We start from the raw sequence: 26064 nt of genomic DNA, 5'->3' as shown, positions 1-26064 counted from the left end.
TGGTATACATATATTCAACGTTTAGAGAAAACCAGATATTTCTATGTGTGCATTATATATTCTACTCGATCCACGCAACCAAAACATTCGATTGCGGTTTTAGATTTGCAGAAGCTATGAAATAAAGCCACAAACTCGTAACTATATTATATATTATAATAAAATGTAAATTATGATGATTATTGTAATATAGTTAAATTATTGACTTCTAAATCAAAATACGATTGAAATGAAAAAAATTAATTGACTTTGGAACCCCGTTATAAGCTAGAATATTTGTCTTACTTTTACTATCCACAAAAGTAAAATTTTTTAATGTGTGCTATCGATCTTTATGTAAAACGTTTAATTCTTTCTCCTTTTAAAATTTTAATAAAATCAGACTTTAATACTACGTTGTAATGCATCCTCTATAACTAAAACACGAATTGATACATGAACTCCGTCAATCAAGGAAAATTATACATATATTCAACATATAGAGAATATTATGTATGTGTATGTGTGCAGTATATATTACACTCGATTCATGTAACCAAAAATTCGATTCTGTTTTTAAGTTAATTTGCTTGTGTTTCTTACTTCCAAATCTAATAAATAACGCAAAGCTATAAGTAAATATTCAAAGTTGTTGGCAACTGTTTGGCATCTTATTTCAATACATAATAAATTAAAAACTCTATTATTTAAATACATAAAATATTTGACAGTTTCAATTTCAGTGTACAGACTATCTAGAAATTCATTTCGTACAATCAATCTCCAACTGTATGTTTGCAACAAAACTACTTTTCCGTACTATAAGGGTGAAGACAAACAATTTTCGTCATTATTTTCTTAACAATAATATTTTTTTTTTTTTATAAAATACAAATGTTTTACTGATTTTTAAATCTCAAAATTTCACCACATGTCCTATGAAATAGGTGGCATCCCTATTACGTATGGCAAAGAAAAATGGATGATCAGCCCTAAAGAATTTCTGCCGGGTATCAATTGAATTGCTGATGACAATTGGTTTGGTGGCTGTAAAAAAAAAGATACAAATTCGATTAGATGAATTTACATTTAAATTGTTTGGGTTTAAAATTTTGACAAAATTTTCTATTGAAAAAAAAATTTGACAATTTTTCTATAGAAATAAAAGTTTAACAAAATTTTCTATAGAAATAAAATTTTGACAATATTTTCTATAGAAATAAAATTTTAACAAACTTTCTATAGATATAAAATTTTGACAAAATTTTCTATAAAAATAAAATTTTGAAAAATTTTCCAGAGAGGAAATTTTCTATATAGAAAAAAATTATAACAAATTTTTCTATAGAAATAAAATTTTGACAAAATTTTCTATAGAAATAAAATCTTAGCAAACTTTCCATAGAAATAAAATTTTGACAAAATTGTCTATAGAAATAAAATTTTTACAAAATTATCTATAAAAATAAAATATTGACAAACTTTTCTATGGAAATAAAATTTTTGAAATATTTTCCATAGAAATAAAATTTAGAAAAATTTTCCATAGAGGCTTGAATTATGGCTGCCAGGTTACCAGCAAAATAATTGGCCATTTTTGCATTATTTGTGAAAACGTTGAAGTTGCAGTTAATTTTTTAGTTCTTCTGCCGTTAGGCCATCCGAAAATTTTGAAAAAATTTTCTTTCTTCTATGAAATAAAATGTTGGCAAAATTTTCTGACGAAATAAAATTTTAACAAAACTTCCTATAGAAATAAAATTGGACAACATTTTCAATAGAAATAAAATTTTGACAAAATTTGGACAACATTTTCTATAGAAATAAAATTTTCTATTGAAATAAAATTTTGACAAAATTTTTTATAGAAAAAAATTTTTGACAAAATTTTCTATAGAAATAAAATTTTAACAAACTTTCTATAAAAATAAAATGGTAACAAAATTTTCTATAAAAATAAAATTTTGACAACATTTTCTATAAAAATAAAATTTTCCATAGAAATAAAATTTTGACAAAATGATCTATAGAAATAAAATATTGACAAAATTTTCTATAGAAATAAAATTTTGACAAAATTTTCTATAAAAATAAAATTTTAACAAAATTTTCTACAGAAATAAAATTTTAACAAACTTTCTATAAAAATAAAATTTTGACAAAATTTTCTGTAGGAACAAAATCTTAACAAAATTTTCTATAGATATAAAATTTTGCCAAATTTTAAATAAAAATAAAATTATGACAAAATTTTCTATAGAAATAAAATTTTGACCAAATATTTTTTTTAATAAAATTTTGACAACTTTTAAATTTAGAAATGAAATTTTAATACATTTTCCATAGAAATAAAATTTTGACAAAATTTTCTATGGAAATAAAATGTTGACAACATTTTCTATATAAATAAAATTCTAAAAAAATTTCTATAGAAATAAAATTATGACAAAATTTTCTACAGAAACAAAATTTTGACAAAATAATCTGTAGAAATAAAATTTTTATATAAATAAAATCTTGACTAATTTTTTTTATAAAATTTTGTCACAATTTTCCATAGAAATTAGATTTTGAGAAATTTTCTATAGAAATAAAATTTTGATAAAATTTCCATATAAATACAATTTTAACAAAATTTTCTATAGAAATAAAAGTTTGACAAAATTTTCTATAGAAATTAAATTTAGACAAAATTTTCTATAGACATAAAATTTTAACAAAATTTTCTATAGAAATAAAATTTTTATAAAATTTGCTTTAGAAATAAAATTTTGACAAAATTTTCTATAGAAATAAAATATTGACAAAATTTTCTATAAAAATAAAATTTGGACAAATTTTTCTATAGAAAAAAAGGTTGACAAAAGTTTCTGTAGAAATAAATCTTAGACAAAATTTTCTTTAGAAATAAAATTTTGACAAAATTTTCTATAGAAATTAAATTTAGACAAAATTTTCTATAGAAATAAAATTTAGACAAAATTTTCTTTAGAAATAAAATTTTGATAAAATTTTCTATAGAAATAAAATTTTGACAAAATTTTCTATAGAAATAAAATTTTGACAAATTTTTCTATAAAAATAAAATTTTGACAAATTTTTCTATAGAATTAAAAGGTTGACAAAAGTTTCTGTAGAAATAAAAGGTTGACAAAATTTTCTATAGAAATAAAATTTTTACAAAGTTTTCTATAAAAATAAAATTTTTACAAAATTTTCTATAGAAATAAAATTTTGACAAAATTTTCTATAGAAACAAAATTTTAACAAAATTTCCTACAGAAATAAAGTTTTTACACAATTTTCTATATACAAAAAATTTTGACAAAATTTTCTCTAGAAATAAAATTTTAACAAAATTTTCTATAGAAATACAATTTTGAAATTTTCTATAGAAATAAAATTTTAACAAAATTTCTATAGAAAAAAAATTTTGACAAAATTTTCTATAGAAATAAAATTTTGACAAAATTTTCTATATACATAAAATTCTGACAAAATTTTCTACAGAAATAAAATTTTGTCAAAATTTTCTATAGAAATAAAATTTTGTCAAAATTTTCTATATAAACAAAATTTTGACAAAATTTTCTATATAAATAAAATTTTGACAAAATTTTCTATAGAAATAAAATTGTGAAAAAATTTTTTATAGAAATAAAATGTAGACAAAATTTTCTATAGAAATAAAATGTTGACAAAATTTTCTATAGAAATAAAATTTTCAATAGAAATAAAATTTTGACAAATCTTTTTATGGAAAATTGTACAAAATAAGGTTTTTTGTTTCGGTAGTTTTTTTGGTAACATATTTCCCCCATATTTTCTTTCGAAACTAAGCCTTTTGTTTCAAAACCCCTCCCAATCAAATTTATTACCTTCAACGTTCGATGACTCCGAACCAGATTCATTCACCTCCAGGCTAACTTTATGTAGAATATCAGCAATCGGTAAAGATGTTGTTGTTGATTGAGGTGACAAAAGATTTTTGAAATTTGATTCCTCCGAGAATGGCAGAGAAAAGTCCAACTGTAAAAAAAAAAACATTATACAAATTGCAAACGAATTGAAATTTTCATAGTTTTCTTTTTTTTTTTGCTTTTTTCTCAAAATCCATGCACACTCACCTTTTGCAACACCTGCCTCAATGAACATTCAAAATCGATTTTGAATTTTGGCAACAACAATTGGACACTCTCCATTTGCATTTGTTCCGATATACTGGACAAATTTACATTCTTCAATTTCTCTTCCAATTCCTTGAGGCCATCCCTCCGATTGGGCAATATGAGTAGCATGGCAATTTCATCGTCATGCTCGTAGGGCAACTCAACAGCTCGGGCATCCATTTCTTTCAGTTCGACAAATTTGACAAACATTTCATTGTCCAACATCATGGGTATTGACTTGATGCATTCATTGTTCTCATGGAATTCATAGAGACCCGACCGATAGGCACTGAATGGTAGGAACCATTTATTTTTGAAATTTGCCACCATCAAAAGGAGGGCTTTTGTATTATCTTCGTTCACTTTCAATGAGCAAGATTTTTTGAGAGATTGCTCCACACAAGTCTTGATGTGTTCCTCCAGTTTAACTTTGCTGGCCGTGGGATGTTTCTCAACTTGTGTGAGAAAATATTTATAGGCAATTTTTTGAAATTCACTATCCAATTCATAGGAATCATTTACAAATATTTTCGAGCACATTTCCAGCTGAGTATCTGGGGAGGCTTGAGTTATGGCTGCCAGGTTACCAGCAAAATAACTGGCCATTTTTGCATTATTTGGAAAACGTTGAAGTTGCAATTTATTTTTTAGTTCTTCTGCCGTTTGGCCATCCGATCCCAAATACATTAATGACAAGAGGGCCTCAATTAGGAATGGTGAGATGAGGAAATTTTCATCTCTACATGGATTTTCATTGGAACTCAGAAGATGGGTATAAATTGCCAAACCGAAATTTGTTTCAAAATTATTATTATTTACAGAATCCATGATCTTTTGGGAGCTGGCTGCCAGTTGTCGAATTACTCTGAAAATACACACAGAAAGAAATTAAGAAAATATTTATTATTTATTTGTTTATTGGGGAAATGTCGTAAATTACGTTTTTTTTAAATCATAATCTAAAGATTATGCCACCTACATTATAGGAAAAGTCCTTGTCCTTTAATTTAAATTGAATAATTTTTCATATGAGATCAATAATTTCTTCAGTAAATTAAGGACAAATTTCTTTAAAATAAAGAAATTTAAATAATAGAAAGTTCATAATTTTTAAAATGTTTTTTAAATAAAATCTTTAAAATTTTTTTAATATTTTTTTAAATAAACCGATGCGCAAAAAAGTTAGACTGGTTAGGGCCAAGAATGAGAAGCCATTCCAAATTGGGGAGTTTGTGAAAATAACGAAACGACCAACGTGGTCAGCTAAAAATTTACACCATCGATTAGCCATCATTGAGTTCTGGTAAACGCCGCTGATGGTAATGGTGTGGGCCGCCGTAATGACTGATAGTTACCCCCCGCTCATATTCATCGACCATGGGGTCAAAATAAATGGCGAATATTAACGGGAAATGTCCTAAAGACAGTATTCAAGCCCTGGGCAGACAAATACTTCGACCGCAGAGCATGGACATTGAAACGGGGACACCGTCGCACTCGGCAACCCAAAAATTTTGACAAAATAATATTTTCATAGAAAATTTTGTCACATTTTGTTTCTATAGTAAATTTTGTCGTAATTTTATTTCTATAGAAAATTTTGTCAAAAGTATTTCTATAGAAAAATGTGTCAAAATTTTACTTCAATAGAAAATTTTGTCAAAATTCTATTTCTATAGAAAAAATTGTCAAAACTTTATTTCTATAGAAAATTTTGTCAAAATTTTATTTCTACAGAAAATTTTGTCAAAATTTTATTTCTATAGAAAATTTTGTCAAAATTTTATTGTTATGGAAAATTTTGTCAAAATTTTATTTCTCTAGCAAATTTTGTCATAATTTTATTTCTATAGAAAATTTTGTCAACATTTTATTTCTGTAGAAAAATTTGTCAAAACTTTATTTATAGAGAAAATTTTGTCAAAATTTTATTTCTCTAGCAAATTTTGTCATAATTTTATTTCTATAGAAAATTTTGTCAACATTTTATTTCTGTAGAAAAATTTGTCAAAACTTTATTTATAGAGAAAATTTTGTCAAAATTTTATTTCTATAGAAAATTTTGTCAAAATTTTATTTTTATGGAAAATTTTGTCAAAATTTTATTTCTATAGAAAATTTTGTCAAAATTTTATTTCTATAGCAAATTTTGTAATAATTTTATTTCTATAGAAAATTTTGTCAACATTTTATTTTTATGGAAAATTTTGTCAAAAATTTATTTTTATAAAAAAAAATTGTCAAAAGTTTATTTCTCTAGAAAAATTTGTCAAAATTTTATTTCTATAGAAAATTTTGTCAAAATTTTATTTCTATAGCAAATTTTGTCAAAATTTTATTTCTATAGAAAATTTTGTCAAAATTTTATTTCAATAGCAAATGTTGTCATAATTTTATTTCTATAGAAAATTTTGTCAAAATTTTATTTCTATAGAAAAATTTGTCAAAATGTTATTTCTATAGAAAAATTTGTCAAAATTTTATTTCTATAGAGAATTTTGTCAAAATTTTATTTCTATAGAGAATTTTGTCAAAATTTTATTTCTACAGAAATTTTTGTCAAAATTTTATTTCTGTAGAAAAATATGTCAAAATTTTATTTCTATAGAAAATTTTGTCAAAATTTTATTTCTACAGAAATTTTTGTCAAAATTTTATTTCTGTAGAAAAATATGTCAAAATTTTATTTCTATAGAAAATTTTGTCAAAATTCTATTTTTATGGAAAAATTTGTCAAAATTTTATTACTATCGAAAATTTTGTCAAAATTTTATTTCTATAGCAAATTTTTGTCATAATTTTATTTCTATAGAAAAATTTGTCAAAATTTTATTTCTATAGAAAATTTTGTCAAAATTTTATTCCTATAGAAAATTTTGCCAAAATTTTATTTTTATGGAAAATTTTGTCAAAAATTTATTTTTATAAAAAAATTTTTCAAAGGTTTATTTCTATAGAAAATTTTGACAAAATTTTATTTCTATAGAAAATTTTGACAAAATTTTATTTCTATAGAAAATTTTGTGAACATTTTATTTCTATAGAAAAATTTGTCAAAATATTATTTCTATAGAAAATTTTGTCAAAATTTTATTTCTATAGAAAATTTTGTCACAATTTTATTTCTATAGCAAATTTTGTTATAATTTTATTTCTATAACAAATTTTGTTATAATTTTATTTCTATAGAAAATGTTGTCAACATTTTATTTCTCTAGAAAAATTTGTCAAAATTTTGTTTCTATAGAAAATTTTGTCAACATTTTATTTCTGTAGAAAAATTTGTCAAAACTTTATTTATAGAGAAAATTTTGTCAAAATTTTATTTCTATAGAAAATTTTGTTACAATTTTATGTCTATAGAAAAATTTATCAAAATTTTATTTCTATAGAAAATTTTGTCAAAATTATATTTCTATAGAAAAATTTGTCAAAGATGAATATTTTGGAATATATCATACAAATTTTTATATTTTTTTATTTTAAATTTATAGTTTTCGTATATAAACTATTTTTATACACTCCACCATAGGCTGGTATATTAACTTTGTCATTCCGTTTGTAACACATCGATCTAAGCATGTACGTCCGTCTGTTGAAATCACGCTAACTTCCGAACGAAACAAGCTATCGACTTGAAACTTGGCATAAGTAGTTGTTATTGACGTAGGTCAGATGGTATTGTAAATGGGCCATATTGGACCACTTTTTCGTATAGCGCCCATATAAACCGACTCCCAGATTTGGCTTGCGGAGCCTCTTAGAGAAGCAAATTTCATCCGATCTGGTTGAAATATGCTACGTGGTGTTAGTATATGGTCTCTAACAACCATGCAAAAATTGGTCCATATCGGTCCATAATAATATATAGCCCCCATATAAACCGGCTTGCGGAGCCTCTAAGAGAAGCAAATTTCATCCGATCCGGTTGAAATTTGGTACATGGTGTTAATATATGGTCTCTAACAACCATGCAAAAATTGTTTCAAATCGGTTCATAATTATATGTAGACCCCATATTAACCGATCCCCAGATTTGACCTCCGGAGCCTCTTGGAGGAGCAAAATTCATCCGATCCGGTGGAAATTTGGTACGTACTGTTAGTATAAGGTCTCTAACAACCATGCAAAAATTGGTCTACATCGCTCCATAATTATATATAGCCCACATATAAACTGATCCCCAGATTTGACTTCCGGAAGAGCAAAATTCATCCCATCCGGTTGAAATTTGGTACGTGGTGTAAGTATATAGTCTCTATAACCATAAAAAATTGGCAAAAATTAGCCCCCATATAAACCAGTCCGATTGAAATATGGTACGTGGTGTTTGTATATGGTCTTTAGGTTAGGGTAGGGTAGGTTAGGTTAGGTTAGGTGGCAGCCCGATATATCAGACTTACTTAGACTATTCAGTCCATTGTGATACCACATTGGTGAACTTCTCTCTTATCACTGAGTGCTGCCCGATTCCATGTTAAGCTCAATGACAAGGGACCTCCTTTTTATAGCCGAGTCCGAACGGCGTTCCACATAGCAGTGAAACCACTTTTTGGTGTTCGGTCGAAGCAGGAATCGAACCCACGACCTTGTGTATGCAAGGCGGGCATGCTAACCATTGCACCACGGTGGTCTTTAACAACCATGCCAAAATTGGTCCATATCGGTCCATAATCATATATACCACCCATATAAACCGATCCCAAATTTGGTTTTGGAGCCTCTTGTAGGAGCAAATTTCACCCGATTCAGTTGAAATTTGGTACATTGTGTTAGTATGTGGCCGTTAACAACCATGTCAAACTTGGTCATTATTGGTCTATAGTTATATATAGCCCTCAGATGAACCGATGCCCAATCACACAAAAACTGGTCCATATCGGTTCATAATTGTATATAGCCCCCATATTAAGCGACCCCCATATTTTAATTCTGGCTCTCTACGTACCGTGCAAAAGTCCATGTCGATTCGTAATTATTTCTAGACTTACCTATACATAACTTTTTTGTCTATATACCATGTATGGACTAACTCACAATTTAGAAAACGATGTTACGAAGTTTTAATATACCACAACCCAAGTAGTTCTTTCGTAGAAGTTTCTACGCAATCCATGGTGGAGGGTACATAAGATTCGGCCTGGCCGAACTTACGGCCGTATATACTTGTCAAAATTTTATTTCTAGAAAAAATGTCAAAATTTTATTTTCATACAAAATGTTGTCAAAATTTTTCTTCTATAGAAAATTTTTTCAACATTTTATTCTATAGAAAATTTTGTCAAAATTTTATTTCTGTAGAAAATTTTGTCAAAATTTTATTTCTGTAGAAAAATTTGTCAAAATTTTAATTCTATAGAAAATTTTGTCAAAATTTTATTTCTATAGAAAATTTTGTCAAAAGTTTATTTTTGTGAACAATTTTGTCAAAAGTTTATTTTTATGGAAAATTTTGTCAAAATTTTAATTCTATAGAAAATTTTATTTTTATGGAAAATTTTGTCAAAATTTTATTTCTCTAGAAAATTTTGTCAAATAGGAATATTTTGCAAAATCTACCAAAACATGAAGAATTCTACCAATCTACCAAACAGTAAAAAATTTAGAATTAAAATTTTGTCAAAATTTTATTTCTGTAGAAAATTTTGTCAAAATTTTATTTCTGTAGAAAAATTTGTCAAAATTTTAATTCTATAGAAAATTTTGTCAAAATTTTATTTCTATAGAAAATTTTGTCAAAAGTTTATTTTTGTGGAAAATTTTGTCAAAAGTTTATTTTTATGGAAAATTTTGTCAAATTTTTAATTCTATAGAAAATTTTATTTTTATGGAAAATTTTGTCAAAATTTTATTTCTCTAGAAAATTTTGTCAAATAGGAATATTTTGCAAAATCTACCAAAACATGAAGAATTCTACCAATCTACCAAACAGTAAAAAATCTACCATTTTTGGTAGAATTCTAACAACTGTGACAACCGTGTTCGCAAATCATGATTTCTCTGTTCATCTTTTTCAGAATGTTGTTATTACCACATTAGTTATATGAAAATAATCATGTTTTATATTTTATTTGTTTTTTACTATTATTTTTTACTATGTCCGCAAATCATACAGTTTTTTATATGTTGTATTTTAAATTTATAGTTTTCGTATATAAACTATTTTTAATATTTATGATGTTATATTTTTTAATATTTAAAATAATTTTATCCATTGCGATTGCTGATATGATTTCATTTTATGAACAAGATGTTACCAGTAAATGTTTACATTTAATTTTATTTGTACAACGAAAATATATTTCATTGAGCTCTAGGTTTTACTGTGATCATATCGATGTTTGCTATAATCATATTAATTTTCCCCATTACTGTTGAAACAATCAAGTATAACAAAAGCCTCCTTTTTTCATTGCCAAATATTAGAAAACAATAAAAATGTTTCACATTTTTTTAATGCATCTACTTGAATTATTTCATATATATATATCCGGTCATTAATGGTGAACAAATCAAATAATTTAAATTTCCATATTCTTTGTGAATTTTTAATTTTAGCATCCCAAAAAAAAAGCACTACGTCAATATCATCAATGATTTCCTTCGTTGGAGCATTTTTTTAATACAAAAAATTGTTTTTTTTTTTTTTATAATGAAATTATTTTCACATTAAATTGAGAAAAGCATAACATAATTATTCCATTTTGTGTGCAATCAAACGTTTAATTAAAACATTTTTATGGAGGCCAAGAAAAAAAACGCGATCTTCGTCATTGGCATCAGTTCACACTCACAAGTGGTCGATTGATCGATAGATGGATCGATGGATGGGATTGGCGGTTCCACTGTTAGTTTAAGAAAATCACACTAGTCACTATGAGGTTGGGAGATAGATATTCGAACACATAAACGGGGAAATTGTGTTGGGAGGTTTTATTCCAAAAGGCATTTATGGATGTTCCACACCATAGTTTATTTAACTTTTCTTTTTTTTTTTTTTTAATAATTACATCACATTATCGAATATTGAAATATTTTTTAATTTTTCTCATTCCATTATTAGAAAAAAAACTCAACCACATATTAAATTTAAATACCTCAGCTATATAATTTCTTTTGGGAAATCTTCAAACTGTCTCCGTCCTATCTATAAAACCACAAAAATTAAGAAACGTTCACGATCACTTTTTGTTAATCGACCAGCAACGACGATTTTATCTCAACGAGCTCTTAGCAAAAACTAAATTCTCCCCTCAAAAATCAGTTTCTAAAATTTTTATAAAAACAAAATTTTTTGCCATGAGGAGTGAAATTCGCTTTTTTTTTGCTTTTTGGTGAAGATGATGCTGACCGTCCGTTTTCTGCCTGTGGCTGCGGCTGCTATTGTCGATGAAAATCATCAGCAACAATTTTTTTGTTTTTTTTTTTTTTATTTTTCTTATTTTTTAATTTTTGGATGTTTGTGAAAACATAAATTTTGCGCTCCCACTGATGCGATTTTCCTAGTCCACATATGTCTGCCTATATTTGTACTGCAGTTTTATTTATTTAGTATTAGCTATTGGCTACTATGGGTGCTCTCATTATCTGACATAATTCGTGCGTTACTATATCGAGAGAGATAATATATCTTTGAGATTAATGTGTGGCCTCTATCCCCTTCACCCTTTTTCCAACAAAAACAAAAACAGTGGGAGAAACTGTAACAATCATAACATAACATGGCTAATCATATCATAGATTAGGATGGGCTAGAGTGGAAGACAAATAGTCTATTGTGAAATCATATTCAGTCAATAATATACGAGTATGGTCTGATAAGTACTTAGATTCAGCGGCTGATATAAAAGTATGGCTATAACATTTTTACCAGTTCCTCTTCTACCCTTGTAGAAAAACTAAACCAAAATTTCTATAGCCGATTTAACTTCAAGATTATTAGATTTTAGTTAAATTTTGCCAAATATAAGAATTTTTGTTATAAAGACGTGAACTGAAATTTAGAAAAAAAAGTTTTATGCCAATGAAATACACAATTAAATTGTAACTGTCTTGAATTTGGTATCAAATGAGAGGATTTTTTTTGTAGCTATGGCGAATAGCTTTAATTTTTTAAATGAAATTTTCTAAAAATATTGACATTGTTGTGTTAGTTTGAGTTGATGTTGTTTGGTTTGTTTTGTTTTGTGTGTTTGTGGTTTTGTTAAGATGGCAAGATTGAGAATCATTGGACGAGTATAGATTGTTTACAAGACAGTGAGGAACTAAGTTTGAGAATCGTTAGAAGAGTATTTATTGTTTACAAGAGAGTGCGGAACTAAGTTGGAGAATCATTGGAAGAGTATTGATTGTGTGCAAGAGAGTGGCTGAAGCAATAACGGCAATAATATTCAACTTCGCATATATTATGAACACATAGAGGTTGGGGGAGCATAGTGGCAGATTGTATGTTTTTGATATTGAAAATATCAGATAACAGGATATTTTTGCTAAAGCCTTTAAAAATATTAAATATGTTGATACTGAAATAGGGATGACATATAGAAACTCGCGGTTGTTTGAAGAGCGTTATATTGTGGCTGCCAGTAATGTCGCTTGTTTGTCCGTGTGGCTGATTGAAATTGTAGTTATAAAGCCAAATTGGCGAATTTTCCCCATCTTTGAAGGTTTCTGTTATCTTGAGACTAAAATTACAATTTTGCCCTAAAAAAGCAATAATCAATAAATAGGTCGACCATCGATAATAATTGGATTGAAAATACATTTTTGGGTGCATTTAAGATCTTTTTACACCCTCCACCATAGGAGGGCGGTATACTAATGGACGTGGTGTCCATCCGTTCGTCTGTTGAAACCACGAACGAAACAAACTATTGATTTGAAACTTGGCAGAAATAGTTGTTCAGTTGTAAGCGCGGTTGCCACAGTTGGTAGAATTGTAGATTTTTTTATTTTTTGGTAGATTGGTAGAATTCTTGATGGTAGATTTTGTAAAATTTGCCTCTCCAAATAAAGAGGTACATTAATTTTCTATAGAAATAAAATTTTGAGAACATTTTCTATAGAAATAAAATTTTTCCAAAATTTTCTATAGAAATAAAATTTTAACAAAATTTTCTATAGAAATAAAATTTTACAATTTTTTCTATAGAAACAAAATGCTGACAAAATTTTCTATTGAAATAATCGTGTCTGTTCTGATACACACATGTACAATTTTCGTGTGGTGTCACACTTAAAAGGTGTTCTGACCAATACTATACACCGTCATAGACCTGAAAAATGTACACGAACATTTCTTTTGTGTAGGCTTAGTGTACAGCCATCGTATGCAAAGTTAGAAGTTTTTATAACAAATAAACAACAGATTCTGAAACTTTAATATGTTTTTTTTATAAACATTTGCAAATTTTATTGGGAAAGTCACTTATATATGGCAGAAACCACGATTTTAAAAATCCATCTAAAATTTGAACCGAAATTTCCTCTGATTGGTGTATAAATTTTGGGGTTGTTTTAATCAGCTGATTTTCAGTGTGTTCGAAAGTATAATGTTGCCACAATTTTTAAAAGGCAACACAAAAAAGTTTTAAGCAAAATTATCTTTGATTTTTGTGAATACTATCCGCTTTCCTAAACAAATCAAAGGTCTTTTTGAAAATATAAGGTAATTAAATTATAACTTTTACAAAATCAATGGGCTAAGAAAAGTGAATTTTACCAAATTTATTGCATGACAAATATGGCATCTTCAATTCTGCAAAGTGTTCTTGGTGCACAAATCACTGAGCAAATTAAAAAAAAAAAACTAACGCCGCCAATATCTTTCTGCACATGGAGGCCGCCACGATAGAAAATTTGTTTGCAATATTATTGTAAATATTTAAGCAATACAAATGAGAAAAACCTTAACAGAATAGTTAATTATGCCCACTATAATTAAATTTCCTTTAATGTAAACTGTTTGATCAAAACCAAAATAACTTCTCCGCCGTCAAAAACGAGAACGACACGGCGATCGTTTGTTCATGAGTAACATTGAGGAGGGATAGAAAAAAACAAATCAAAACATATTTGAAGCATCACGCAATTGTCTCCTTTTTCTTGATAAATTGCTCTTGTCCTTACATTATTCACTGCTAACAAAAATCCGGCAGGCATTTTATGGCTTTGAGTTACGCACTTACTTTTAATTTTTTATGTTTATGCCGGCAAAATATGTTTTGTTTATAATTTCTGTCTGCAAATAATATGGCTTGCAGAAAAAATCAGCTGTCACATTTTTCGATTAAAAGTCCGAAAAAAGTGTTCACACGTGTGACTCAGAATAACTAACTTTGTGTGTGGTGTGTAGAAAGTGTATAGTGTGGTGCACAATGCGGTGTGACCCAGAACAGACATGAATATGTTTTTTTATAAATATTTGCAAATTTTATTGGGAAAGTCACTTATATATGGCAGAAACCACGATTTTAAAAATCCATCTAAAATTTGAACCGAAATTTCCTCTGATTGGTGTATAAATTTTGGGGTTGTTTTAATCAGCTGATTTTCAGTGTGTTCGAAAGTATAATGTTGCCACAATTTTTAAAAGGCAACACAAAAAAGTTTTAAGCAAAATTATCTTTGATTTTTGTGAATACTATCCGCTTTCCTAAACAAATCAAAGGTCTTTTTGAAAATATAAGGTAATTAAATTATAACTTTTACAAAATCAATGGGCTAAGAAAAGTGAATTTTACCAAATTTATTGCATGACAAATATGGCATATTCAATTCTGCAAAGTGTTCGTGGTGCACAAATCACTGAGCAAATTACAAAAAAAACTAACGCCGCCAATATCTTTCTGCACATGGAGGCCGCTACTATAGAAAATTTGTTTGCAATATTAGGGCTGTTTTCTTTTAGCACTGGATACCCTAAGCCGTGAAGGACTAAAAGAAAACAGAGTACTCGCTTATCCAGAACATCTCCAAAAATATGCAAAACTGTCATCAGCTGTTTAAAAACAATCACAGAAAAGAAGTTAAATCTTGCATTTTTAATATATGAAATGCTCCAATTTGTAATAAATATTTACTGCTGCGATTATTTATGACACTGTACCACTTTGAATTACATGTTTTTTGATAAATTAGTCACAATAAGTTGCTATTGTGAATCGCTTTATCAAAATACAATCCGGCAACATCGGCGCGACTTGCACTGATGAGTTGTTCTGGGGGGTTACTCTGTATTGCGATACGAAAGCAAATGCGATGCGATAGTTAAATGCGTTAAGAGTACAATTCGGTACTCTGTATCACTTGCGCAAACGCTTTCGCAAAGTAAACTGAAAATATGGTAACGCTTTAGCAAAATAAAGCGAAAATATGACAACGCTGGCTGCACAATGTAAACAATAACGAAAATGATAAAAAGAAATGTCAAAAAATTGTAAATAAAAACATTTTAAACAATCTTCCGTTCGGTGCGTGTTCTTTTAAAACTTGCTAATCGTTTATAACAAAAAAGTAATAATTATGGATTCGATAGCGTTATGGTTTGAAGAAAATTAACATGAACGAATTACAAGAAGAATTTTGCGAGATCGGTCAAATATACTCTCCCTAAGTGACCACGGGTAAGAAAATGGAAACTCAAATTATGTGACAAACGTTTTCGAATATTTCATTTTTATAGATTTCGTCTTAATAAAGATGCGTTTATGTATGTATTAAACGCTATTAAAGACGACCTTGTCGTTCCAAATAAATCCACAGCCATTCCAACTCCAATAAAAGTGGCCGCTGCTTTGAAATTGCTTGGACAAGGTGGTTATCTACAAATCGGCCAAGACCATCTTTTAGGACTATCAGAGCAATCTATGTCGCGCTGCTTACAAGAAGTTTGCGAGGTGATTGAACGAATACTTTGTCCCAAGCACATACAATTTGAGGTAACTGCGGAAGAGACCATAAAGTCTACCAAAGTTTGGAACTGACGTTGCTGTGTCTGTAACTTTTTTGGTTTTTCCCTAAAACAATAAACAATTTAGATACAAATATAAAAATTTAATTGTGCTTACTTACATATTTGTTACTTTGCGATTGCTATTTTGTTTGCGCACGATTTTTGCGATCAACGAACGAGTTTGACATACGCTTTCGCATTATAGAGTGCGGTGATGCCAGATTTGCGAAAACTAGATGCGCAAGGTAGATACGAAAACGAATTACTGAGTACCAATTACTAGATTCGCGACAATTTTTCTTACGCATCGCAATACAGAGTAACCCCCCTGGATAGAACACCAGTGCAACGATGTTCTGGATAGCCCATACAAATGTTGCATCCAGTGCTAAAAGAAAACAGCCCTATTATTGTAAATATTTAAGCAATACAAATGAGAAAAACCTTAACAGAATAGTTAATTATGCCCACTATAATTAAATTTCCTTTAATGTATGGATGTTAAAAACTGTTTGACCAAAACCAAAATAAAAACTTCTCCGCCGTCAAAAACGAGAACGACACGGCGATCGCTTGTTCATGAGTAACATTGAGGAGGGATAGAAAAAAACAAATCAAAACATATTTGAAGCATCACGCAATTGTCTCCTTTTTCTTGATAAATTGCTCTTGTCCTTACATTATTCACTGCTAACAAAAATCCGGCAGGCATTTTATGGCTTTGAGTTACGCACTTTTAATTTTTTATGTTTATGCCGGCAAAATATGTTTTGTTTATAATTTCTGTCTGCAAATAATATGGCTTGCAGAAAAAATCAGCTGTCACATTTTTCGATTAAAAGTCCGAAAAAAGTGTTCACACGTGTGACTCAGAATAACTAACTTTGTGTGTGGTGTGTAGAAAGTGTATAGTGTGGTGCACAATGCGGTGTGACCCAGAACAGACATGAATACTAAATTTTTTAAGGTAAAGACAAAATCTTTGGAACCGAGTATGCTTTTTTTTCAGTGTAGAAATAACATTTTGATAAAATTTTCTGAAGCAAAAAAAATCTGACAAAAACTTTCTATATAATAAAATTTTGACAAAATTGTCTACAGTAATAAAATTTGCTATAGAAAATAAAATTTGGACAAAGTTTTTTATAGAAATAAAATTTGGACAAAATTTTCCATAGGAATACAATTTTGACTAAATTTTCTATAGAAATAAAGTTTTGACAAAATTTTCTATAGAAATAAAATTTTGACAAAATTTTCTATAGAAATAAAATGTTAACAAAATTTTCTTTAGAAATAAAATTTTGACAAAATTTTCTATAGAAATAAAATTTTGACAAAATTTTCTATAGAAATAAAATTTTGACAAAATTTTCTACAGAAATAAAATTTTGACAAAATTTTCTACAGAAATAAAATTTTAACAATATTTTCTATAGAATTAATTGTATAACAAAATTTTCTATAGAAATAAAATTTTAATAAAATGTTGACAACATTTTCTATTGAAATAAAATTTTAACAAAATTTTCTTTAGAAATAAAATTTTGACAAAATTTTCTATAGAAATAAAATTTTGACAAAATTTTCTATAGAAATAAAATTTTGACATTTTCTACAGAAATAAAATTTTAACAAAATTTTCTATAGAATTAATTTTATAACAAAAATTTTAATAAAATTTTGACAACATTTTCTATTGAAATAAATAATATGTTGACAAAATTGTCTGTAGAAATGAAATTTTGACAAAATTTTCTATAAATTCAATATCTTTAAAAAATTTTAATTTTTTATATTTCGGTCATACTGTAAGTTCTCCCTTTTTGTAGAAGTAGTATCTCAATGTATCGAGTAGTGTAAGTGAGCCTGAAATATAGATCTGCCACTATACCTAACCTAACCCAGCAAAAAATGGAGCATTATTTCAGCAGGATTGTAAGGGAAGAGAGGTTGTACCAACTGCTTACAAAACAACCGAATCAGCGCTGATTTTTGTGGGTGATGTCCCGATTAAGAGCAGCTTCTAAATAGCGCTGGTATAATTGCTCATTTTAATAGAAATATTAGGGCTGTTTTCTTTTAGCACTGGATATGCTAAGCCGTTAAGGACTAAAAGAAAACAGAGTACTCGTTTATCCAGGACATCTCCAAAAATATGCAACACTGTCATCAGCTGTTTTAAAACAATCACAGAATATAAGTGAAATCTTGAATTTTTAATGTATCAAATGCTTCAATTAGTAATAAATATTTACTGCTGCGATTAATTATGACACTGTATCACTTTGAATTTCATGTTTTTCGATAAAATAGTCACAATAAATTGCTATTGTGAATCGAAGAAGCGCCACTTTATCCAAATACAATCTGGCAACATCGGCGCGACTTGCACTGATGAGATGTTCTGGATAGAACACCAGTGCAACGATGTTCTGGATAGCCCATACAAATGTTGCATCCAGTGCAAAAAGAAAACAGCCCTATTGCTCAGAAGTGATATATAATCTTGAGTATAGCATTATTGGGGTGAAGGAAAACAGCATCCAATTCATGCATCTATACTGCATGAATTGGTTGCAATAACATAAACGAATGATCATAAACTAGTTTGATTACTCGTTTACATTCATGCCTGTTCTGGGTCACACCGCATTGTGCACCACACTATACACTTTCTATACACCACACACAAAGTTAGTTGTTCTGAGTCACACGTGTGAACACTTTTTTCGGACTTTTAATCGAAAAATGTGACAGCTGATTTTTGCAGACAGAAATTATATTATTTGCAGACAGAAATTATAAACAAAACATATTTTGCCGGTATAAACATAAAAAATTAAAAGTAAGTGCGTAACTCAAAGCCATAAAATGCCTGCCGGATTTTTGTTAGCAGTGAATAATGTAAGGACAAGAGCAATTTATCAAGAAAAAGGAGACAATTGCGTGATGCTTCAAATCTGTTTTGATGTGTTTCTTTCTATCCCTCCTCAATGTTACTCATGAACAAACGATCGCCGTGTCGTTCTCGTTTTGGTTTTTGACGGCGGAGAAGTTTTTATTTTGGTTTTTTGGTTTTTGGTCAAACAGTTTTTAACATCCATACATTAAAGGAAATTTAAATATAGTGGGCATAATTAACTATTCTGTTAAGGTTTTTCTCATTTGTATTGCTTAAATATTTACAATAATATTGCAAACAAATTTTCTATTGTGGCGGCCTCCTTGTGCAGAAAGATATTGGCGGCGTTAGTTTTTTTTTTAATTTGCTCAGTGATTTGTGCACCAAGAACACTTTGCAGAATTGAAGATGCCATATTTTTCATGCAATAAATTTGGTAAAATTCACTTTTCTTAGCCCATTGATTTTGTAAAAGTTATAATTTAATTACCTTATATTTTCAAAAAGACCTTTGATTTGTTTAGGAAAGCGGATAGTATTCACAAAAATCAAAGATAATTTTGCTTAAAACTTTTTTGTGTTAACTTTTAAAAATTGTGGCAACATTATACTTTCGAACACACTGAAAATCAGCTGATTAAAACAACCCCAAAATTTATACACCAATCAGAGGAAATTTCGGTTCAAATTTTAGATGGATTTTTAAAATCGTGGTTTCTGCCATATATAAGTGACTTTCTCAATAAAATTTGCAAATATTTATAAAAAACATATTAAAGTTTCAGATTCTGTTATTTATTAGTTATAAAAACTTCTAACTTTGCATACGATGGCTGTACACTAAGCCTACACAAAAGAAATTTTCGTGTACATTTTTCAGGTCTATGACGGTGTATAGTGTTGGCCAGAACACCTTTTAAGTGTGACACCACACGAAAATTGTACATGTGTGTACCAGAACAGACACGATTATTGCCACTGACAGTAAGGGAAGAAATGCACTGCCTACTTTATTCTATATCAAAAAGCGCAACTAAACACTTACTGCTAAAGTATCTTTTGCTGGGATATAATGTTGAATTTCCTATTTTATAGCAATGTTGGTATGAAGGAAAACAGCACCTTTGACACCGATACATGGAATGTATCTGTATCCAGATATTTGGAAAATGTTTCTAGAAAAATGTTTGAAACTCATTTGGTCAAATATTTGCCTAGTGTGACCATAGCCTAAACTGATATAAATTGTTTTTTCCTTTTTCTGAAATTCATAAAATTTGTGAATTTTACCATGTGGTAAAATTTACAAATATTCCTTCACTTTTTGAGTTTAAAGAGCTCTTCTCCTTAAGAACTTTTTGTCAATAAATCTTCAGAAGCATCCCAAAAACAAATTTCCCCCACTGTGTTTGTCATAGGAATACCATTCTATGCTTACTCTCACCCATGAGTAAAAGCATACGAGCATATATTTATAAAATCTCATAATTCGCCGGTTTCCTCCTTTTGTAGGCTATAGATGAATTAGATATAAGTGTGGTGGGGGTGACGTCATTTATTTTTGTTTATAATCCCCCCGCTGAATGAGTAAGTGCTAGCTGAGACAAAGCAAACATTTGGCGCCCAAAGTGTAAGATGTGCGTGCCACACCACTCACATCCACTGATGGCTAATGTTCTACAAAATTTCCAACTTATCTGGAGCAATGGATAAATAATTATTATCTTTTTATGTTGTTGTTGTTTTTATTGTTGATACACTTTTTTGCACAGAGAACCCCTTTTGCGAATGGATGGGCGATGATAGCTGCGCGATCACTATAAATTTTAACATTGGACAATGTTTTCATGATGTTGATGCCTATGAAGATGTTCCGCATGCAATCCACTATTCAACCTATTAGTGAACATGAATGAGGCATAAGTTGATAATTATTAGAATTCAGGGAGGTAGCTCATAAGGCCTGAGATATTGAAAATATATTGAGTTAACTCTACTCCAATTTATATTACAGGGTGGCTGGTATGTAATGCAAGAAAATTAAATTTTATTTTCTATAGAAATAACATTTTGACAAAATTTTCTATAGAAATAAAAATTTTTATAAAATTATCTATAGAAATAAAATTTTGACAATATTATCTATAGAAATAAAATGTTGACAAAATTTTCTATAGAAATAAAATTGTCAAAATTTTCTATAGAAATAAAATTTTAACAAAATTTTGTACATAAATAAAATTTGGATAAAATTTTGACAAAATTTTCTACAGAAATAAAATTTGGACACAATTTTCTATATAAAGAAAATTTGGACAAAATTGTCTATAGAAATAAAATTGTGACAAAATTTTCTATGGAAATAAAATTTTGACAAAATTCTCAAAAGAAATAAAATTTTGAGAAAAATTTTCTATAGAAATCAAATTTTGACAAAATTTTCTATAGAAATAAAATTTTAACAAAATTTTGTACATAAATAAAATTTTGACAAATTTTCTATAGAAATACAATTTTGACAAAATTTTCTATAGAAATAAAATTTTGACAAAATTTTCTATAGAAACAAAATTTTGACAAACTTCTCTATAGAAATAAAATTTTGACAAAATTCTCAATAGAAATAAAATTTTGAACAAATTCTCAAAAGAAATAAAATTTTGAGAAAATTTTCAAATGAAATAAATCTTGACAAAATTTTCTATAGAAATAAAATTTTGACATTTTCTATAGAAATAAAACTGTGACAAAATTTTCTGTAGAAATAAAATTTTCTATAGAAATAAAATTATGACAAAATTTCCTATAGAAATAAAATTTTGACAAAATTGTATATAGAAATAAAATTTTGACAAAATTTTCTATAGAAATAAAATGTTGACGAAATTTTCTTTAGAAATAAAATTTTAACAAAATTTTCTATAGAAACAAAATTTTGACAAACTTCTCTATAGAAATAAAATTTTGACAAACTTCTCTATAGAAATAAAATTTTGACAAACTTCTCTATAGAAATAAAATTTTGACAAAATTTTCTATAAAAATTAAATTTTAACAAAATTTTCTATAGAAATAAAATTTTGACAAAATTCTCAAAAGAAATAAAATTTTGACAAAATTTTCTATAGAAATAAAACTGTGACAAAATTTTCTATAGAAACAAAATTTTCTATGGAAACAAAATTTTGACAAACTTCTCTATAGAAATAAAATTTTGACAAAATTTTCTAAAAAAAATAAAATTTTGACAAAATTTTCTTTGGAAATAAAATTTTGACGAAATTTTCTTTGGAAATAAAATTTTGACGAAATTTTCTATATAAATAAAATATTAACAAAATTTTCTATAGAAACAAAATTTTGACAAACTTCTCTATAGAAATAAAATGTTGACAAAATTTCCTATAAAAATAAAATTTTAACAAAATTTTCTATAGAAATAAAATTTTGACAAAATTTTCTATAGAAATAAAATTTTGACAAAATTTTCTACAGAAATAAAATTTTGACAAAATTTTCTACAGAAATAAAATTTTGACAAAATTTTGTACATAAATAAAATTTGAATAAAATTTTTACAAAATTTTCTATATAAATAAAATTTTAACAAATTTTTTATAGAAATAAAATTTTGCCAAAACTTTCTATGGAAATACAATTTTGACAAAATTTTCTGTAGAAATAAAATTTTGACAAAATTTTCTATAGAAATAAAATTTTGACAAAAATTTCTGTAGAAATAAAATGTTGACAAAATTTTCTATAGAAACAAAATATTGACAAAATTTTCTATAGAAGGATAATTTTGACAAAATTTTCCATAGAAATAAAATTTTGACAAAATTTTTATGGAAATAAAATTTTGACAAAATTTTCTATAGAAATAAAATTTTGACATAATTTTCTATAGAAATAAAATTTTGACAAACATTTTTTATAAAGTACATAAATTGATATTTGAAAATCTTACAAATAGAATGACAAACTTATAAACCCCATAAAAAATAAAAATTTTATACATCTCATGAAAGGCCCTTGTTTTTTTTTTTTTTTTGTTTTCATTTTCCCCCACTTCAAAAATTACTAAAAATTTTTATCTGTTATGTGTTTTATAGTCTGGTCTCTCTCTAATAATATTTATTTAGTCAAGTCTATATATATAGTTTCGTGTATTTACAGCTGCCTCTAATCTTTATAATGGGCACAAATAAGGACTGCAGCATTCACTGTAACAGATGTACAATTCAATTAGAATATTTGTGTTTATTACCCCAATGTGTTGCATCAATATCGTCAACCTCACTTCGGTCCATATTCTGCAATTATACCACGCTTTCCTAAATTCACTTCACCCAACAACCCACGAACAAATCAAAAATAAAAATTCTTCTATTGTCATAAAGAGAAGAAAAATGAATGAAATAAAATTCGTTTCAGTCAATTGGGCATATGTTCCGTCATTCTTCCGCTAGGAAATTATTAATGATGTTGCAAGCGATTGCAATTGAAATGATGACAATGGTCAATAGCAGTTAGTTACTGGGGTAAAAAAATAAACAAATAAAATCACAGTTTATAAAGATTTAATATTTTTTTAATTTAAAATAAGCTCTTTTTTTACATTAGGGATACGGTCATCTGACAACCACCAATGATATAAATTTTAGCAAATAATATAGATTTTTACCATCCTCAGACTTTACTCGCTCTGTTGAAAAACTGTGGTGAATTTTTTGTTGCTTATCAATGAGGTTCAATAAGCTAGTTCTTTCTATAGAAAATTTTGTTAAAATTTTATTTCTATAGAAAATTTTTGCAAAATTTTATTTCTATAGAAAATTTTTGCAAAATTTTATTTCTATAGATTTTTTCAAAATTTTTTTTCTATAGAAAATTTTGTCTAAATTTTATTTCTATAGAAAATTTTGTCATAATTTTATTTCTATAGAAAATTTTATCAAAATTTTATTTCTATAGAAAATTTTTGTCAAAATTTTATTTCTATAGAAAATTTTTGCAAAATTCTATTTATATAGAAAATTTTTGAAAAATTTTATTTCTATAGAAGATTTTTTCAAAATTTTATTTGTATAGAAAATTTTGTTAAAATTTTATCTCCATAAAAATTTTTGTCAAAATTTTATTTCTATAGAAAATTTTTGTCAAAATTTTATTTCTATAGAAAATTTTTGCAAAATTCTATTTATATAGAAAATTTTTGCAAAATTTTATTTCTATAGAAAATTTTGGCAAAATTTTATTTCTATACAAAATTTTTGCATAATTTTATTTCTATAGAAAATTTTGTAAAAAATTTATTTCTATGGAAAATTTTTGCAAAATTTTATTTCTATAGAAAATTTTAGCAAATTTTTATTTCTATAGAAAATTTTGTCAAAATTTTATTTCTATAGAAAATTTTTGCAAAATTTTATTTCTATAGAAAATTTTGTCAAAAGTTTACTTCTATAGAAAATTTTGTCAAAATTTTACTTCTATAGAAAATTTTGTAAAAAAATTATTTCTATAGAAAATTTTGTCGTAATTTTATTTCTATAGAAATTTTTGTCAAAATTTTATTTCTATAGAAAAATTTTTCAAAATTTTATTTCTATAAAAAAATTTGTCAAAATTTTATTTCTATAGAAGATTTTGTCAAAATTGTATTTCTATAGAAAATTTTTCCAAAGTTTTATTTCTATAGAAAATTTTGTCAAAATTTTATTTCTATAGAAAATTTTGTCAAAATTTTATTTCTATAGAAAATTTTGTCAAAATTTTATTTCTATAGAAAATTTTGTCAAAATTTTATTTCTATAGAAAATTTTGTCAAAATTTTATTTCTATAGAAAAATTTTGCAAAATTTTATTTCTATAGAAAATGTTTGCAAAATTTTATTTCTATAGAAAATGTTTGCAATATTTTAGTCTACCTTCAAATTACAAATGAACACGTAACAAAATTTAATTCGTCAACATAATAAATGGTCTAATGTATTATATGTAGCATATATAATTTGTAGAAAGTAAAATCAACGTGTTTGTAAATCTAAATCTGTCTAGTTTGGCATGCGTATGCCACATGTGCTTCTTTTTATCACATTAAAGGTCAATGCGATCATAAAATAGATTTAATGTAATTTAAATTTCTCAAGGCACACACCTGTTAATGTTTTTAAAGGGTGATTCTTTTGAGGTTAGGATTTTCATGCATTAGTATTTGACAGATCACGTGGGATTTCAGACATGGTGTCAAAGAGAAAGATGCTCAGTATGCTTTGACATTTCATCATGAATAGACTTACTAACGAGCCACAACGTCGAATTTTCAGTGAATGGGCCCTAGAAAAGTTGGCAGAAAATCCGCTTTTTTATCGACAAATTTTGTTCAGCGATGAGGCTCATTTCTGGTTGAATGGCTACGTAAATAAGCAAAATTGCCGCATTTGGAGTGAAGAGCAACCAGAAGCCGTTCAAGAACTGCCCATGCATCCCGAAAAATGCACTGTTTGGTGTGGTTTGTACGCTGGTGGAATCATTGGACCGTATTTTTTCAAAGATGCTGTTGGACGCAACGTTACGGTGAATGGCGATCGCTATCGTTCGATGCTAACAAACTTTTTGTTGCCAAAAATGGAAGAACTGAACTTGGTTGACATGTGGTTTCAACAAGATGGCGCTACATGCCACACAGCTCGCGATTCTATGGCCATTTGAGGGAAAACTTCGGAGAACAATTCATCTCAAGAAATGGACCGGTAAGTTGGCCACCAAGATCATGCGATTTGACGCCTTTAGACTATTTTTTGTGGGGCTACGTCAAGTCTAAAGTCTACAGAAATAAGCCAGCAACTATTCCAGCTTTGGAAGACAACATTTCCGAAGAAATTCGGGCTATTCCGGCCGAAATTCTCGAAAAAGTTGCCCAAAATTGGACTTTCCGAATGGACCACCTAAGACGCAGCCGCGGTCAACATTTAAATGAAATTATCTTCAAAAAGTAAATGTCATGGACCAATCTAACGTTTCAAATAAAGAACCGATGAGATTTTGCAAAT

At 27.3% G+C, this 26064-nt stretch overlaps 1 protein-coding gene and 2 long non-coding RNA genes across 4 annotated transcripts; 1 reads left to right on the top strand and 2 right to left on the bottom strand.

The window, feature by feature from the left end:
- Positions 1-615: 615 nt before the first annotated feature.
- Spn31A (Serpin 31A) lies at positions 616-11668 on the bottom strand. Of its 2 annotated transcripts, none has more exons than XM_075293364.1 (4): positions 11500-11668; positions 4107-5013; positions 3858-4008; positions 616-1026 (listed from the first exon to the last, which is right to left on the bottom strand). In XM_075293364.1, the coding sequence occupies exons 2-4, from the start codon at positions 4974-4976 to the stop codon at positions 896-898; spliced, it is 1152 nt and encodes a 383-aa protein (XP_075149479.1). In that variant the 5' UTR covers positions 4977-5013; positions 11500-11668; the 3' UTR covers positions 616-895. The 2 variants fall into 2 exon arrangements, with proteins under 2 accessions (XP_075149479.1, XP_075149478.1); XM_075293363.1 differs by lacking the exon at positions 11500-11668 and adding an exon at positions 11246-11403.
- Positions 11669-15366: 3698 nt separating this feature from the next.
- LOC142223476 (uncharacterized) lies at positions 15367-16201 on the top strand. The gene is made up of 2 exons (XR_012718749.1): positions 15367-15772; positions 15832-16201. It is a non-coding gene; the product is annotated as an uncharacterized LOC142223476 (long non-coding RNA).
- On the bottom strand, positions 15794-16426 carry LOC142223475 (uncharacterized). Its single transcript, XR_012718748.1, has 2 exons — positions 16221-16426; positions 15794-16165 (listed from the first exon to the last, which is right to left on the bottom strand). It is a non-coding gene; the product is annotated as an uncharacterized LOC142223475 (long non-coding RNA).
- Between the last annotated feature and the right edge of the window lie 9638 nt (positions 16427-26064).

This window comes from Haematobia irritans, chromosome 2, assembly GCF_050003625.1.
Source record: "Haematobia irritans isolate KBUSLIRL chromosome 2, ASM5000362v1, whole genome shotgun sequence".
Taxonomy (NCBI): domain Eukaryota; kingdom Metazoa; phylum Arthropoda; class Insecta; order Diptera; family Muscidae; genus Haematobia; species Haematobia irritans.
Note: the sequence above shows the minus strand (reverse complement) of the source record. Positions and strands in the feature narration are given on the sequence as shown.